Genomic DNA, 18,509 nt, shown 5'->3' with positions numbered 1-18,509 from the left:
ATTTGGAAAGCTAAGCTCCTTCCCTGCAAAATGGATAAACAAAATAATATAAAGTTGACCACAGAAAAATAACGAACACAGGAATGTGATTTAAATGATAACTTAAGTTTCTGGCTAACGCTGCAGCTAAACTAACACCTATTAAAGCAGTCTGTACTGAAAAACAGATGAAACCTAAAAGGGTCTCCTTCTGAGTTTAGAGTTTGGGGGACAAATTTTTTAAAAATTAACATTTGGCAGCTAAACTAATAATTTCTTGATCCCATTTTTTTCCAAATCCACATTTCAAAAAAGTGTTTCAAACTTTCACATATAATCATTAAATCATAATAAAGTTTTATGTTAAAAGGGGCACAGTGGATAGGAATTAGAAACCCACCCACCTCAATGAAGAGTAGCTCCCGCTTACTGCAACTAAAGAGAGCTGTGCAAAAGCAACAAAGACCCAGTGCAGCAAAAAATAATTTTTTTCTTAAAATGACACATTCACTAAGAATCTTGTTGTTCAGTCACTCAGTTATGTCTGGCTCTTTGCGACCCCATGGATTGCAGCATGCCAGGCTTCCCTGTCCTTCACTATCTCCCAAAGCTTGTTCACACTCATGTCCATTGACTTGATGATGCCATCCAACCATCTCATCCTCTGTCAAACCCTTCTCTTTCTGCCATCAGTCTTTCCCAGCATCAGGGTCTTTTCCAATGAGACAGCTTTTTACATCAAGTGGCCAAAACACTGGAACTTATACTTCAGCATCACTCCTTCCAATGAACATATTCAGGGTTGATTTCCTTTAGGATTGAGTGGTTTCAGCTCCTTGCTGTTCAAAGGACTCTCAAGACCCTTCTCCAACACCACAGTTCAAATGCATTAATTCTTCGGTACTCAGCCTTCTTTATGGTCCAACTCACATCTGTATATGACTGCTGGAAAAACCATAGCTTTGACTATACAGACCTTTGTTGGCAAAGTGACATCTCTGCTTTTTAATATGCTCTCTAGGTTTGTCACAGCTAATCTAGATTTTTTCTACTCTGTTACCCATTTATAACTTTACTGACAAAAAAAAGCATGCAATTCATTTCGCAACTTTTTAAACATGAAAAAAAATCTGAGGAAGAAATGTTCTTTAGTGGTAGTATCTCACTGCTTCCTGCAGAACTGTTGGGGTTAGTTTCACAACAGTTATTCTCTGCTGCTGCTGCTAAGTCTCTTCAGACATGTCTGACTCTGCGACCCCATAGACGGCAGCCCACCAGGCTCCTCCGTCCCTGGGATTCTCCAGGCAAGAACATTGGAGTGGGTTGCCATTTCCTTCTCTGAAGAATGAAAGTGAAAAGTGAAAGTGAAGTCGCTCAGTCGTGTCCAACTCTTCGTGACCCCATGGACTGCAGCCTACCAGGCTCCTCCATCCATGGGATTTTCCAGGCAAGAGTACTGCAGTGGGTTGTCACTGCCTTCTTCATTATTCTCTGGTTTTGATCAAAAAATTGAAAAACACAGAAAAAAGCAAGACAACTAGACTTACATTCCTTCGATGTGGAAACCACCTCATACTTTTATAAACAGCTGTCAAAATTTAGTTTCCTCAAATAGAAATGGAATATTTATTTAAAGTGTCCTAATGCAAACAGATTTTTAAAAGTCCCTAATTTCGTAAAGAGGTCCATGCCCTGCATTATATTTATAAATTTAAAATATCACAGAACGGAAAAAAGATGTCAAATTTGGGAAAAATTAGAATGAACTAGAAAAACTGAGGTCAGGTCTTCACTTGGGATGATGAAGAATCTCCCTCGCTAGTGATGGGCCTTAGTGTATACAATGACTAAAATTTCATACCCTGATGCTGACTTTAGGATTCAGGAAATTTGTCCGTAGTCTTTCCAATTAAAGGCTGGAAGTGCCATCAATTAGTACTTCTAGTTCAACCCTCAACTTGCATGCTGTTATGGGAACTGGATTGTGTCCCCCCACCAAAAGATGCTGAAGTCCTAGCCCATAGTACCTGTGATGTGACCTTATTTGGAAATAGGACCTCTGCAAATGATCAAGTCAAAATTAGGTAAAAGGGTAGGCTGAAGTTCAATATAAAAAGAGGAAAGGTAGACAAAGACATACACACAAGGGGAATGCCATGCGGACATGAAGACAGATATAAGGGATAATCTACACACCAAAGAACACCAAAGACTTCCAGCAAACCGTCAGAAGGTAGGCGAGAACCATGGCGCAGTCTCCTTCACAGCCCTTGGAAGGAAGCAATCAGACCAACACCCTGATCTTGACTTTCAGGTTCCAGCACTTTGAGACAAATGTCTGTTGCCTAAGCCCCACAGTTTTGGTACTTTGGTAATGGCAGCCATAGAAAAACAACACACAAGTCTTCCCAGCCTGACATTCTCTTTCAACTTTGTCCCCGTGTTAGTCTGTTAGTCGCTCAGTCACGCCCGACTCTTTGCAACCCCACGGACTGCAGCCCACCAGGCTCCTCTGTCCATGGGATTTTCCAGGCAAGGATACTGGAGTGGGTTACCATTTCCTTCTCCAGGGGATCTTCCTCACTCAGGGATCAAACCCAGGTTTCCTGCACTGCAGGTAGATTCTTTACCATCTGAGCTATGAGGGAAGCCTTATTCTTTTATTTTCTGATATTCTTATATGCTCCCACCAATTCCCTAAAGTCATTCCACACTTCCTGCCACCAAAAGCCTTCAGCAGTATTTCTTGTTGGGTACCACTGGCATTTTGCATGGAGCAGCTCTTTTGGGCGACTGTCCAGGACACTGCAGGATGTCGAGCATCCCTGGCACTTCCATTCCATCAAGGACATGACAGTGCCCACAGTGCAGAAACTCGGCTCCAGAAGCTTTAGAGCCACCTGCCAGCCAGACTCTGACTCAAGGTCTCACCATCAACTGCAAATGATCTCAATCAGGTCAGTTACCTTCAGCCTCTCCACTTGTAAGATGGCAATCAACCCTGCCATGTGGCTCAGGATTGAATTAAAGATCCTAGCAAGTCCAGGCTTACCCTCACCAGCTTTTTCTGGGATTAGAGTCACTTAAGAATTAATGCTCAGTCTGTTTTACATGGTCACACCCTGACTTACATTGGAATTCCTTTAGAAGGTTGCCTTACACAAATAAAGCTTCACGATAAATTCTGTGGAGACGGAACAGATCTCTGCATGTTTCAAATAGTTATAAATCAGGCAAAATAAAACGCCTTTCTAAGCTCAAAAGAGCAAGACAACTCTGAGCACAGTTCCGTTTCCTCTCCACTCCCAACCTCACTTGAAAACAGCGTTGCAGCTGTGGGCAAAGGACCACGTCTTCCAACTCTGCTTCCCATTTCTCTGTATCTTTTCCTCCCAGTGACTGTCCCCTCCAACATCCAGCGATATACTACTGCTGTCTGGCTCATTTCACCTTGTCCCATGGAAACGTCACCCAGGCCAGCATCAGCTCTGTATTCTCTTTGGTGAAATGGTTTACAGTCCAAGTCTGAGCTGTGGGGCTTCAGCACTGATTTATGCCATGAAGGCAGTCTGTGTCTGTTCTCCTGACCATGGTATATACCCAGTACATAATAGCACCTCACAGAGTCTAGTTGTTGTTCAGTCGCTCAGTCATGTCTGACTCTGAGACCCCATGGACTGCAGCACGCCAGGCTTTCCTGTCCTTCACCATCTCCCAGAGTTTGCTCAAACTCATGTCCATCGAGTTGGTCATGCCATCCAACCATCTCATCCTCTGTCGTCCCCTTCTCCTCCTGCCTTCTATCTTTCCCAGCATCAGGGTCTTTTCCAATGAGTTGGCTCTTTGCATCAGGTGGCCAAAGTATTGGAGCTTCAGCATCAGTCCTTCCAATGACTATTCAGGGTTGATTTCCTTTAAAACTGACTGATTTGATCTCCTTGCAGTCCAAGGGACTCTCAAGAGTCTTTTCCAACACCACAGTTGGAAAGCATCAATTCTTTAGCACTCAGCCTTCTGCATGGTACAACTCTCACATCCATACATGACTACTGGAAAAACTATACAGACCTTTGTCAGACAGAGCCTGGTACTCAGTTGGTTTTCGGTGATTAATTAATGTATGAATGAGTCCATCAAGGCACAAATACATGCGGGGCCAAATGAACACAGGAATGAACACATTCAGGAGTCAGGTGACCGGGACTCCATTTAATCCTCAGCTCAGCACTGACTGACATAAATGACCTCAGAACAGGTCACTTATTCTCTCAGCCATATTTCCTTCTCTGTGACATGAGGCGGTTGGACTTCACGAGAAAATCTCTCTCGGTATTCTGCCAGCCCCAACACTGGAGCCCAAGGACTTTAACAAAGAGTGAAAAGCTTTCCTTCCTTTTGGAGAAATTTCAGTCAAGACAGGCAGGAAGGTAAAGAATCTTCTGAAATCACATCCCAGTGGTCCCTCCCCATCAGACCACACCTTCCTCCCTAGGGACAAAGGTCCAGACAGCACATCAGCTGCAGATTTTGAAGACATTTCTGAGACGCTAAGCACTCTGGACGTTGTCATCATGGGCTTCCCTGGTGGCTTAGGCATAAAGAATCTGCCTGCAATGCACCCAGGTTCAATCCCAGGGTAGGAAGACCCCCTGGAGAAAGGAATGGCTACCCACTCCAGTATTCTTGCCTGGAGAATCCCATGGACAGAGGAGGCTGGTGGGCCACAGTCCTTGCGGTCACAGAGTCAGACACGATTGAGCAGCTAACACTTCACGGACTCAGAGTCTGCCGTGTCCTCAAGAGAGGTCCACAGGGAACCCTGCAGCCTGCCCCCTCCCATCTAAGGCGCCCACCTTCCAGCCTGAACAAGGTGGGCTTGGGCACTCTCCCCTCGTTTCCAAATCCAACTCAGTCCCTCTCTCCGCCATCTGCCTGAGGCTCCCACATGCATATTTTATGACTTCTGGCACATCTCCTCTTTATCTGACATCCTGCAACGCATCCCTCTGCCGCCTATATTATTTCTATCTCTGTTAAGAATGTTCCCGAAAGAGGCAAGTGTCCTTGGGTTGTACTTTATTACTGGTGGTTTCACCTTTCCTATCTTATCTCCCGGCGTGATCCCCACCTGAATTCTTTGAGGACACAGAAACCACACCCTCTGCTCTCCTCCAATTCCCACAAGAATTGCCTTGCCCAGGCAGTTCTTGTCCTTACAGAGCTGGGCAAGCAGCAGACACTTAGATGAATGAATAAAATGCTTGCTGAATGAATAAAATAATGACTATGAAATAACGGGCTGATTTCAATGTTTTTCAAATGAAGACACATGTATATGTATGGCTGAGTCCCTTTGCCATCCACCTGAAACTATCACAGCACTGTTAACTGTCTATACTCCAATACAAATTAGAGTTTTTTAAAAAGTCATGTTAATAATACATTTCCTGGATAAAGTTACCAAGATCACCCCTGCTGGGTATACAACCAAAATAAATCAAGACGTCTTAAAACAGCACTTCTATGACTACAGTATTTTCTTAGGACTGAAATAAAATGCCCTTCGCTATGAGATGAATGACAGCTGGATAAGAAATCTTATTTTCAGGTAGCCACAGCATAATAATGTGGCATTGCTTTTATTTCTTATAAAAGCAGATTTTACATAGAGCTGAGGAAGAGAAAAGGGCAATCACCTTTTGGTGTTAATTATTACAATTACCACTGTTAGGTGTTGAAGCTGGAGAGTTCAGGGAAATCAGAACAAGATATGAGGGTTTTCCCTAAACAGTTTATTTAAATCTATTGTGGATTGGGGCAGAGCATCTTTTTTGAAATTTCTGGGACTTACTTAGCCAAGTCTACTTCCAGTCACATTACTTCCGTGTGGTTTAACCAACTTCAGCTAAAACCAAACTGACTTAGGAATATTCTTTCTCCCTTGCACTTGCTGGTCATTGTTGGCCACTGGATAAAACAGAGCCAATGGTCAGTACAACACTGCTGGAGGGAAAACCCTGCTATGCCCTCACAGTTCAATACAACATAATGCCATAAGCTAGAGGGAGCCTCTACTGCTCAGTAGCTGACCTAAACAACTTCATTATCTCTTAGAAATCACTATTCTTGCATACAAGCAGAAACTTATCATTACCAAAAGTATCAATGATATATTAATTACAGAAAAACTGTGCAGGGATACAGGAGATATTACAAGTGGAGAGATTCAGTGACTGAGGATTGTCTGAGACCCAAAAAGATCAGGTACATTAAAATAGATAATTAGTGTTCATGGGCTGTACATATGGTACATGATAACAGAGTATGTCTTCCAGCTCAAACCTTATCTTGTTAGAACACAAACTGGGTGGGGCAGGGAGGGAATCCCAGTAAAACACCAAAGGGAAAAAAAATTCACTTTGATACTAGCATGTATATTGTCAATGTGAAAGAAGCTGTTACGAGGATTTATCTGCATTTATCCAACTAATTAAGCCAAAGTACTTTAAAGCTAGAGTGGAATGCTGACTTTTTTCATCACAACTCTTCATTCTATCAATGAAACTTAGGCAGAGATGAGGTACTTCAACCAAGCTCATTCCGCTCATCAGAGCCTGCCTGGGTTCTCTCAGGTCTAGCTTCATGTGCAAAACACCCATCATTAAATTTAAAAATTAAAAAGGCACATAGCAGACAGGCAATAATATTTGTTAATGGAAATAAGTAAACAGAGATGCAGGGTTCCAGAACTCTCTTGATATACTACCTACTGAAGGATAAGCCACCTGATGACCTCAGAATTTTGACTCTGACTTGTCCAACATAGATAACATAGGTTCCTTAATATCAATACTATAAAGCATCCCTTCCCAGTCAATGAAATACTATTGCAATAATTATGGAAGTTGACAGTGAAACCAAAAGCTTTGTAGAACTTATGAAGGAGTGACTGTGAAAAAAATCTATCCACAAGCTCTATGGGTTCCCAAACACATGAAGTGTAGCTTCGGTGGAGCGGTGGAGGGATCTATAAAAGGCAGGTATGACTAAGCAGCCCCAGAGAGCAAGCAACACTAAAGCTATCAGGAGTCTGGGGACCAGGAACATCCCTGCATATAAAGATAAACTGGAGTTTCCCACCTCCTGTTACTAATACAAAAGGGGGCCTTTTTTCTACCACAAGTTAATTCTTTTTAAAATAAAAAACTTCAGAGTTATGTTGCAAACGACATTTCTTCGATTCTCCATCGAACCTGCCTTCTGAAACCAATTTGGGGAAAACCTAGTTGAGTCTCCGGGCAGGCAACCAACTGGCCGGACTAAATTTGAAACAATCAATACCATAGGTTTTGATGTATTTAACTCTATATCTCACTAGAGAGCCCCTGAAATCTACAGTTTAAATCAGCTAAAGGTAACCAAATCTTAATAATCATGTAAAACATACTGCTACATGTCTTACTCAGTGAGCTATTATTACTGAATTTTTCCTTAAAGTCTGACATCTAGCTATGTAACTTCTCCCTAAAAAAAAAATAAATTCGAGAACATCGGACCAAACAAAATAGCTTAAAATAATTAAAGAGACCACAATTTACATACCCCCAAGATGAAATTGAGCACATAGAGGAAGATGAACCAAACACACCATATTTACATATAGATGTAAACATATTTATAGCACCTTAGGCAAAAAAGAAAAAAACAAAAAACCCTAGCACAACAGGACAAACCTGGTTTACGAATCTCTCTGCGCAGGTATAAAACTGAAGTAACGTGCTTGGCGGCGGGGCACAGAGGGTGGAGAACAAGTTCCACTTAAACTTGTTCCATTCAGGAGCTAGGTGAGCAAACCAAGCAGCTTAACAAGTTCCTGTACCAAATGGAACCGGGCTGAATGTCCCAAATCGGTCAAGCTCATCAAGGAAAGTGGGACCCCCCGCCCCCCGACCGAAGCTCTCTGACTACCCCTCTCCAAATCCCCGAGCCTCGCAACTAGAGCCGGGGGCTTCCCGCCGAATCAATTTTCCGGTCTCCCTCTCGGACCGTGCAGGGTGGACATGTAGGGTGAGTGCGGGGTCCCCCCCTCAACACACACACACCCTGGCTCCCCGCCCCGTTCATTGTCGTCCGAGGGAGATGGATCACCTGCCGGGCGCTGGCTCCCGCCGCCCGCCGCGCCGAGACGCACAGGGGCGAGCGCCGCCCGCGCCCCGCGGGACTCGCGCCCCCTTTCCCCGCGGGACCCGACCCCGGCCCGCGGCCGGTCCCCTGCTTGCTTACCGCCACGAAGCCCGAGGAGGAGGCGAGGAACACGCGGATGACCATCCTCTCGCCGGGTCGGGACGGACCTTCTGCGCCCCCCGCGGGCTCCGGGCTGGCGGGGACGCGGAGGCACAACTCGGCTGGGAGTCGCCGCCGCCGCCGCTGCTGCCCGGGACAGCGCTCGCGTCTGGGGGGCAGTCGGCAAGGACCCGGAGTCCGCCCGGCCGCCCGGTCTGCGGATAAAAGCTCGGCGCTGCCCGACCGCCGGCCGAGGTAGGGAGGCGGGGCCGGGCCGGGGAGGGAGCCGGCTGCGGGGCGTGATGGGAGTTGTAGTCCGGGCCGCTCCCGGAGTGGCCGCCGCCGGGCTCCTTCCCGCCGCCTCGTCCCTGAGACTGCGTCCTGGGCGCGCGCAGGTGCCGCGAGGGCCACCCGAGGCCGCGGGGAGACGCTATGCCGGGGTGGCGAGGATCCTGGCGAGACGAGGCCGGGGAGAAAAGAAAGCTAGGCGAGGATAGCTTGGTTCGGTGTCCGAGCTGGGATTCTGTGTGTAGTGGTTTACTGTTTTGAAGCATTCCCCACACCCAGAAACGTCAACAGACAACAGTGATGCCTCGGAGACCCACCGTCTCCGGTTGACTCGAGGGGTGGGCTGGGCGGCTGGGAGGTGGCCGCGGTGGGAACGGGGTCGGGGGGCGCGGTGGGGCTGTGCGCTCCTGTTTTCCCAGCGGCTCAGCAGATTGCAGAAGGGTGATTCTTGGGGAATAAATACGAGGTTTTTTTTTTTTTTTTTTTCGGTAGACGCTGAAAATTAGAAACCCAGGTGAGAGCACAACCGATATTTTATTTTTATAGAGAAACTGTAATAATTGTTGTAGGAAAAAAAAAAAATTCCTAAACGAAATTAGAATTCTACTAATCAACATCGAGAATCAGGACCCCGCCCGCTCCACCCCGATTCCCTACACAATGGCTTCGGCTCTGTGCATCTAATATTTGCAGATTTGAGCCAAATCTGTGCTGTTTTCAGATCTGCTGCACATTCCGGCACAGTCTCCCAGGAGGATGCTGTTACAATAAAAAAGCTTTTAGGTAGTTTCTAACAGTTTAGGAATAGTTCTTCAGCAAGTGTTTTCTGTTTCGCAAAAGCGCAAGCCTCTCACAGTTCCTGTAGAATGAACCAGTTTTCTCTGCAGTACTGTATTTACTTTCTTCCTTTCAGCAGGGGAGTTTTAGCAGAGTTCTGGGAACAATGTTAATTAATAGTTCTAGGAAGAAAGAGATTAGATGATGAGGTCTCTGGCTCTTTGGTAAAAATCTTGCATAATCATTGGAGCATTTTGGTTTTGGAGCATTTGTTTTTTAGAGAGATTTTGATTACTTCACGTGTATAACCCTCCCTATTATTTATCAGACATCATGTCTGTAGTATTCCATTTTTTAGTTTATTACGGTAACAGAAAAGACAATCCTAATGGGACTTTATTTCTTATTATTAGCCATTTTTAAATATATATTTTGCTGGCTGTAAATAATCTCTCTCTCCACATGTACTTTAATTTGGCTACCCTAAATGCAGAAATTAATGTTTATATCTTGAAAAATATTTTCTTAAACGTCGATACCATATTTCCTGTAGTGATGCAATTTTATAAAATCTAAATTTCTTCCATTTGGAATTATTCAGCTTTGAGGATATAGTTAAACTCAACAAATGAGAACTCCAAGCCTGTGCTCTGACAGGTACCAGAGTGCATGAAATGCTGAGTAAGTCCTTTCCTCAGTCAGCAGAGCATCTATTGACTGCAAAACAAAAAAGTCTGATACAGAAATAGCAATGAGACAAGACACACTGTACCAATAGAGTTGTGTGGATATAAAGAGGAAAGCGAGGGCAAAGATGGCCTTCTAGAAGAGACTTTAAAGATGAGTAGAATTTCTGCTAGCAAATGGAAGGGATACAGGATGGAATATTGGAGAAGGAAATGGCAACTCCCTCTAGTATTCTTGCTTGGAAAATCCAATGGACTGGGGAGCCTGGCCAACTGCAGTCTATGGGGTCACAAAGAGTAGGAGGCGACTGAGTTCACATATCCAGGATGGAATATGCAGGGTCCATAGGAACAGCAAGGGGTTCGTTTTATTTCAAGAAAAAATATCAAGGTTCTAATAAGGGACAATGCTGAAAATACAGCTTTGAATGAATGCAGACAGGGACTCTCAGTGACTTGTCTGCCCAACTCCTTTCCCTTTTCTGGAATCTGTTCTTCTGCTTTGATCTAAGAGATTTTGGGGGTGGGGGTGCCAACACCCTCCTGGTTCATAAAGCAAGACCCAAACTCCTGGCCACAGCTGATTAGTCTCAGGGTAAGTATCTGACTCAAGAAAGGCCTGGCCACATCTCTGCCCGAAGAATTTAAAATGAGGACTAAGAAAGAGAATGAGAACACTTGAACTTTAGCTTGTGACCTGAAAGGTCAGTGCTTTCAGAAGCCATTTTCCAACATGAGCACCAGAGATGCTAAGGATGGTAGTTGGCAGGAAGAGAACAACAAAGCAGGTGTGTGGAGGATGACAGAGATGTTTCAGTGAGCTCTGATAATGCTTAAGCCCAGGGACCCTAAAACTCTGGCCTGTGTGTCAAATCCAGCTGGGTGTCTATTTTGTAAATTAAGTTTTATTAGAGCACATTACTTTCCTATTGTCTCTGGCAGAGTGCCAGGAACCAGATAACTTGCAAAGCCTAGTACGTTTACTCTGTAGTCCTTTACAGAGAAAGTTTGCCAGTCTCTCTATGGTTCAGCCTGTTCCTGATCTTTGCTCTGGAGGCCTGTGTAATATTCCTGTATCCATGTCATAAATCTGACCTCAGTCACCCCAAGTAGGGTTCTGTTTTTTTTACAATCCTAGCTGCCTTAACTGAGAAGTTTATACTTAATTTGCAATCATTCTGAGGCAGAGAAGGATACGATCAGAACTATACTTTGAGAAGATTATTCTGGTCCCGGCTCGCTCTGTTTTTAAATACCCTCGGTGAAGAAGATTGTCTCCAGAGCTTGTATGCAGGACAAAGTGTCAGCAGTCCAGCAACCCACAGTAGCCAGGATGGAGCTGAGGCCCAGAGAGTGACAGAGAGAGTAAAAAGCAATCTGGGATATAATTTAAGTGTCCAAGATCAGCCCCAGGATATCATAGCACAGAGAGGATACACTGCTGATCTGACAAGGCAGGTCTGCAAATAGAGCAGGTGGCTGAAACTTAAAGGCAGCTCAGAAAATGGAGTAGGCCACTGGACATCACAGAAGGTGCTCATGCATTGTCTAGGACTTGATGGTTTTTACAAGTCATGATAGACCATCTGGCGAATGTGGGTTTTTCCTTAGTTTTATTGACATGATTGACATATAACATTTTCTAAGTTTAAGGTGTGTAATATCTCTTTTCCTGGCAGCTACACAGTCCCGACCAGAATATCCATGCAAAGCACTGAGAGTAAATACTGCTTGTGTAGGGAGTCAGGCAGGTGACATAAATGAGAGAGGTCGGATAGATCCACATGTACATATATTCACCGTGAGGACCATAGCAAACTGGGCAGCACCGCTCAAAATACAGACTTTTGTCTAAGATATTCTGATCTTTTAATACTGACTTGATTTTTAAAAATCGAGCCAACCAAGCCAAAACCATCTGCAAATCCAGTACAACCCTAAGGTTCTCCTGGTTTTTCCAGTGTAAAGAAAGCTCCAACCGTGGGGTTTGGAGCCCAGTAAATCCACGGGAACCACTGGGTATTATTATAATGGTGGTCTGTTATCATTGCTGACCTTTGGGAGAGCACTTCCAGCAGAAGGGTGGAAGCAGAAATCAAATGGCAGAGCCCGGAGCCCTGATGGTTAATGAGGCAGTAGAGGCAGCGATCTAGTCTATCCTAATTGGAGGATGAAGAGTAATAGGGGATGAGTGAGGACAGAAGCTTGCAGGGGAGCCAGGGAGCAGAAACACTCTTCATTAAGGTTTCCTTACAGATTAAATGAAGAGCTCTTTGAAACAGTCTGGAGTCCCAACTGTCCAGATTTTATTTTTAGAGTAGAATTGCGTCTGATTGATAATTCTGTGTTGTCAGGGCTGCCCTGTTCTTTTCTCTTTTTTTTTGGCACACCATGTGGCAGGCATGTGGGATCTTAGTTCCCTGACCAAGGATCAAATCCACGTCCTCTGCATTAGAAGCACAGAATTTTAACCACTGGATCGCCAGGGAAGTCGAGGATTGCCCTATTTTTAACAGCACTTAATCCAATACTATCTGGCTACCCAAGAATTTCACTTTTCAAGGAATGTCGGTCACCACACCATGCCTACCACAATCTGTGCCCCGGCTGCAGGCAGCAGCTGCCGTGAATGCTGAGTGAGCGTATTTGGCTGTTAGTAGGCAATAGATTTGTGAAGAGGAGGTTATAAGCCAAAGGGCAGGAGCAGGTCAGAGTGGTTAAAGAACCGGCCTGGCCTCTGAGTCCTACCTGGATTGGTGTCACAGCTAAATGACCTTCCTAAGGACCTTCCTAATGCAGGAGACCTGGGTTGGATCCTTGCCTGGAGAATTCCATGGACAGGGAAGCCTGGGGGCTACAGTCCATAGGGTTGCAAAGAGTCAGACATGACCGAGTGACTAATAACTAACTGAGGAAGGTTTATGTAACTTGCCAGTGTCTCCCCTTCTTCATTGTTTTTAGGGGACTTCATGGAGAAGATTAAGGAAAGTGCTTTTCACACAATGCCTGGGACATAGTTAGGACTCAGGAAGTATTAGCTGTTATGAATCATGCAAAGTAAATCAAGGAATGGCCTGTATTTGCATAAAGCGTGTGAGTCCTATAAATATTTCTGTCTTAAGTCTGTGATTTGAACTTGCTAAATAACAAGAATCTGGTTCTTATAAGACTCTTTGTACAGTGCCATGTTCCATTAAAGTGCTTAACAAAATCTTTTTGATGTTAATGAAGTTTAGAGGCCATGCTTAAGATAAAAGGAATATTAGAGAAATGAAGCAGGCATAAAGTCAAATCAGGCAGCTTGGATTTCATGAGAGAATTCATCCGGTGCTTTTATGTGGCTTCATCAGGCCCATTCTGCCTATTCTTAATAAAATAAAATCTTAATTAACAGAGTCATACTGAGCAATCCCTGAATTGGATGAAAGTTTCAGCCCTCATGTTTAGGAACTGGAGGTAAATCACAAAGCAAGGAATTAGGCTTGAAACCAACATTTAGGACATATTCTTTTTTTTTTTTTTTAATTAAAGTACAGTTGATTTACAATGTGCTAGTTTCAGGTGTACAGCACAGTGATTCTGTTATTTTTATATATATATATAACTTTTATACCTATATATATATACATATGCACATATATTCTTTTTCAGATTCTCTTCTGATAGAGGCTATTACAAAATATTGAGTATAGTTCCCTGTGCTATACAGTAGGTCCTTGTAGGTTTATCTGTTTTATACATATATGTAATAGTGGGTATATGTTGATCCCAAACTCCTAATTTATCCCTCCCCCACCTCTTTCCCCTTTGGTAACCATAAGTTTGTTTACTATGTCTATGAGTTTCTTTCTGTTTTGTGAATAAGTTTGTATGTTTTGGTTTTTTTTTTTTAGATTCCACATATAAATGATATCATATGATATTTGTCTGTCTCTTCTGGCTTACTTCACTTAGTGTGATAATCTCTGGGTCCATCCATGTTGCTGCAAATGGCATTATTTCATTCTTTTTTATGACTGAGTAATATTCCATCCCATATATTATATTTATATATATGTGTGTGTGTGCGTGTGTGCAACGTATCTTCTTTATCCACTCATCTATCAATGGACATTTAGTTTGCTTCCATGTCCTGGCTGTTATAAGTAGTGCTGCTATAAAAATTAGGGTGCATGTATCTTTTTGAATCATAGTTTTCTCCAGGTATATGCCCAGGAGCTGTAGTGCTAGGTCATATAGTAATTCTAGTTTTAGTTTTTTAAGGAACCTCCATACTGTTCTTCATGGTGGCTATTCTAATTCACTTTCCCACCAACAGTATTAGAGTATTCCCTTTCCTCCACACCAGGAATTATTCTTGAATCAGTTAATATTCAACCAAATCAATAGGGTTCCCCAGCCTCTCTAACAGGAGAAAACACTTTCATTTCCCCAATACCTTATTCCCACTAGAATCTGAAAAAAGTTAGAAGAGAGGTGAATGGCACAAGTGAGCATCTTGGAGCACTGTTGAAACTATACCAAGGAAGTTTTAGGTCTGCTGGTAACCACAGGAAGATGAAAAGTGAACAAGAGTGTGCTAGGTACTTGATGAAAAGAATCTTTTCATTGTGTTGTTTTGTTTTATAATCTTATAAGACTCTCCTAATCAACTTTTTAAAATGATATGGCTTCCTTGGTGGCTCAGATGGGAAAAAATCTACCAGCGATGCAGGAGACTTGGGTTAGATTCCTGGGCTGGGAAGATCCCCTGGAGAAGGGAATGGCTACTCACTCCAGTATTCTTGCCTGGAGAATTCCATGGATAGAGGAGTCTGGCGGGCTGTAGTCCATGGAGTCACAAAGAGTCGGATACCACTGTGTGATTAACACTTTCACTTTCATATAGATAGATAGATAGATATACACACACCCCAACCCCACCCCACCCCTCAAGATTACATTCCAGATCAGGAGACAATATCACCATAACAAAATAAAGGTTCAAGTTGATATTGCTTGAGTAATTCTAGGTAGCACTATTAGAGGAACTCCCAATACACTAATGTTTTGATTATTAGCTCGATACTTTATAAATGAATACCATATGGTAATAAACAAAAATTTACCTGTAGGTTGTTGTTGAATTCTGAAATTATTTTGATTCCTTATGAATACATTGCTAATGAGTTTTCAGTTCATTATAATTTCTCATTATGCTAGGCATAAAGGCCATTTAGAGTAATTGCAACGGAGCAAGTATAAGAAAATGTTTATATATAGCTATAATTAGAGAAAATGAAAAAGTCAGCTTAAACAAATATAAAGTGGTATTGTAGCAATTGTTATTTTTTATTATTACTTTCCCTAGGGTTCTGAAGGGTCTACTGAATGGAAATGATTAACATTTGTTTATAGTACTTTTAAATACCTTGAGCCATAATGATTTTAAAAAGAATGATGAGGTCTTTACCTTTAAATTTTGCAACTCTTTCCTGAAAGTAAAATTAAAGAGCAACAAAAAATATAGAGTACTTTATTAGGTTACCATTTCTTTTCCTCAGTTCTTTGCATCCTTCTCAAGTTAGTTTATTTAGAAGCAATTTAAGTTGCAGGCATCACTCTACCTTGGTCTCCACTGCAATGAGAGCCGTTGGATTTAAATAGCATCTTTGAGAGGGAAGGCATTTTTTTGCATTAAGTGGAATTCCATTTAACAACGAGGTCAGGGAACTAGACTTCCCTGTGAATGCACTCACTGTACTGGGGAGCTGTGATCTGGTCCAGGTATCACTAACTTTATGACAAAATGAAGCACTTAATAATGTAATGAAGCTGTAGTCTTTGTAGTGTTAATTGCTTTCTGGTTATAAGCCAAACTTATTTGAAAAATCCATTAAATTCTTCTTGCCCTGAGAACAGTGTGGTAGAAATGCCTGATTTTACTTGAACCAAATTTACACTTCCCAGAGCATGTAGCTTTTTATTTTTTTATTAAAAAAAATTTTATTGGGGTATAATTGATTTACAATGTTGTGTTAGTTTCAGGTATACAGCAAAGTGATTCAGTTATACATATACATATATTCATTTTTTTCAAGATTTCTTTTCCATATAGGTTATTAATATTGAGTAGAGGCCCTTGTCATATACAGTAGGTCCTTATTATCTATTTTATATATAATAGTGTGTATATGTCAATCTCAAGCTCCTGATTTATTCCCCCCCCACCTTTATTCCCCTTTGGTAAGTTTGTTTTTGATATCTGTGAGTCTGTTTCTGTTTTGTAAATAATTTCATTTGCATCATTTTAAAAAAATTAGATTCCACATGTGAGTGATATATTTATCTTTCTCTGTCTGACTTGCTTTACTTACAGTTTGATAATCTCTAGGTCTATCTGTGTTGCTTCAAATGGCATTATTTTGTTCTTTTATATGGCCAAGCAATCCATCGTATGTATGTACTATTCTTCTTTATTCATTTCTCTGCTGGTGGACATTTCATGTCTTGGTTATTGTAAATAGTGTTGCAATGAACATTGGGGTGCCTGTATCTTTTTGAATTATAGTTTTCTCCAGATATATGCCCAGGAATAAGATTGCTGGATCATATGGTTAACATGTAGCTTTTTAAAAGCCAGTCTGTTTAGTTTGTTGAGCACTTAAGCATTGGCTGTCTGTTAGCAACTTATCAAACTTCCTCTCCTCAGCAATTTGCATTTCTTTAAATGTTTCATAATTAAAGAAATCATCTCTCAGGATCTGGAAAATATTAATATATTTGTAATTCCTGAGATGCATGTGACTTTGATAACTGTTTAATAGAGAGGATATAATGCAATTTTACTTCCATACCACTGGTATTTATCAAAGTCCTGGTTGACATCAGGCACTCTACTAGATGCTGGGAATATGAAGAGTCCTAAAACAAAGCATGTGTGTTGGGGACAGAAAGAAACAGTTTTAGCACAAACTAAAGTCCTAGATGGCTCAGTGGTAAAGAATCCACTTGCTAGTGCAGGTACTCAGGTTTGATCCCTGGGTCATGAAAATCCACTGAAGAAGGAAATGGCAACCCACTCCAGTATTCTTGCCTGGCAAATCTCATGGACAGAGGAGCGGAGAGGGCTACAGTTCACAGGGTTGTGAAAGAGTTGGATACAAGTTAGCGACTAAACAACAAAGTCCTAGATAGAAGCACAACTGTGAGCATGGGTAAGCATGTGGCTCTGTGTGAACAATGCAGGGACAAAGACTATGGGTCCTTGGGAAGAATGTCTGTAGTATGAACTGATGTTTACTTGCAATATGTATCATTATTGTTCTGGCTTTATTAGAATAAATTTTCAGTAGTAAAAATCTCATCAGTATGTAGTTTCCTACAATTTGCTACATTTTGCCTTTGTTCCTCACTTAGGAATAACAACTGTGTATGTGAGGTCAAGGTTGAGGGTAGGAAGTTCTGTTGGAGACCGAATTCTGGGATACTGAATAGCAAACTATCAGCCTAAAATAGAAACAGGCTTCCTATGTCCAAAATCCACTTCTGTTCCCATAACTATAGTTGACATACATGCAGCTGTAGGTTTGGCTAAATGTAACAAATTTCCAGCAGCAGTAGTTTACATTTGATGTGAAATATCACATAAGAAGAAGAGGATAGGGAGGTGAATCCAGGTTTATCATAACATCTAGCAGTATCCTCAAAATGCACGACACATTTCCACTTTTCAATCTACCATCCTCAGTGTAGCGAGGCCTGTCCTAGGGCTTGTTGCCTCATCGTTGCAGGGTGGCTGCCTGAGCCAAAAGGATGACATTGCCGTTGATTATCATCCTAAGGAGAAAGAAGGCAGGCAGAAAAAGTGCTTTCTTTTATCACAGAGGAGGGCTTCCCAGATGGCTCTAGGGGTATAGAACCTGCCTGCCAAAGTAGGAGACCTAAGTGTCGCGGGCTCAACCCCTGGGTTGGGAAGATCCCCTGGAGGAGGATATGCAACCCACTCCAGTATTTTTGCCTGGAGAATCCCATGTCCAGAGGAGCCTAGTGGCCTACAGTCCATAGGGTCACAAGGAGTCGGACACAACTGAAGTGACTTAGCATGCACGCACATCACAGAGGAAAAGCTTTCTCAGAAGCCCTCCAGTGGACTTCTGTCTAAACCTGTTGGATCAGAACTGGGTCATATGGCGAAGTACAAGGGAGACTGGGAAAGTGTGTATCAGGAAGGAGCATGCCAGAGGCAAGGTGGGTGTAGGTCTTTTTCTCCAGGGACTGGGGTGGAGTGTGGGCCTATAGTCAACCTAAACTACTGGGGTTCTGCTAGCAAAGAAGACAGTGGAGGTGGGAGGGGTCGTGACAGCAGTGACCATCATTTGCTCAGTGTGACCTTGGGTAAGTTCATTAGCATCCTTGCCTCCGTTTCCTCAGTAGTAAAATTGAAGTAATTATAAAGCCTAATTCCTAGGCTTGAGGTAAGGATTAAATGTCCTAACCCATGCTAAGTGCTTGAAT

At 42.6% G+C, this 18,509-nt stretch overlaps 1 protein-coding gene across 1 annotated transcript in view; it reads right to left on the bottom strand.

Annotated features, from left to right (window-relative positions):
* Positions 1-18,509, bottom strand: part of SH3BGRL2 (SH3 domain binding glutamate rich protein like 2) — a 93,306-nt gene that overhangs the window by 63,369 nt on the left and 11,428 nt on the right. Inside the window, exon 2 of the mRNA XM_070796610.1 lies at positions 8,263-8,745. Within this exon, the coding sequence (XP_070652711.1) occupies positions 8,263-8,745 (483 nt within the window). The remainder of the gene's footprint in view (positions 1-8,262; positions 8,746-18,509) is intronic.

The sequence above is a fragment of the Bos indicus genome, chromosome 9, assembly GCF_029378745.1.
Source record: "Bos indicus isolate NIAB-ARS_2022 breed Sahiwal x Tharparkar chromosome 9, NIAB-ARS_B.indTharparkar_mat_pri_1.0, whole genome shotgun sequence".
NCBI classification, from domain to species: Eukaryota; Metazoa; Chordata; class Mammalia; order Artiodactyla; family Bovidae; genus Bos; species Bos indicus.
The sequence above is the reverse complement of the archived record's forward strand: the minus strand, read 5'-3'. Positions and strand labels throughout refer to the sequence as shown.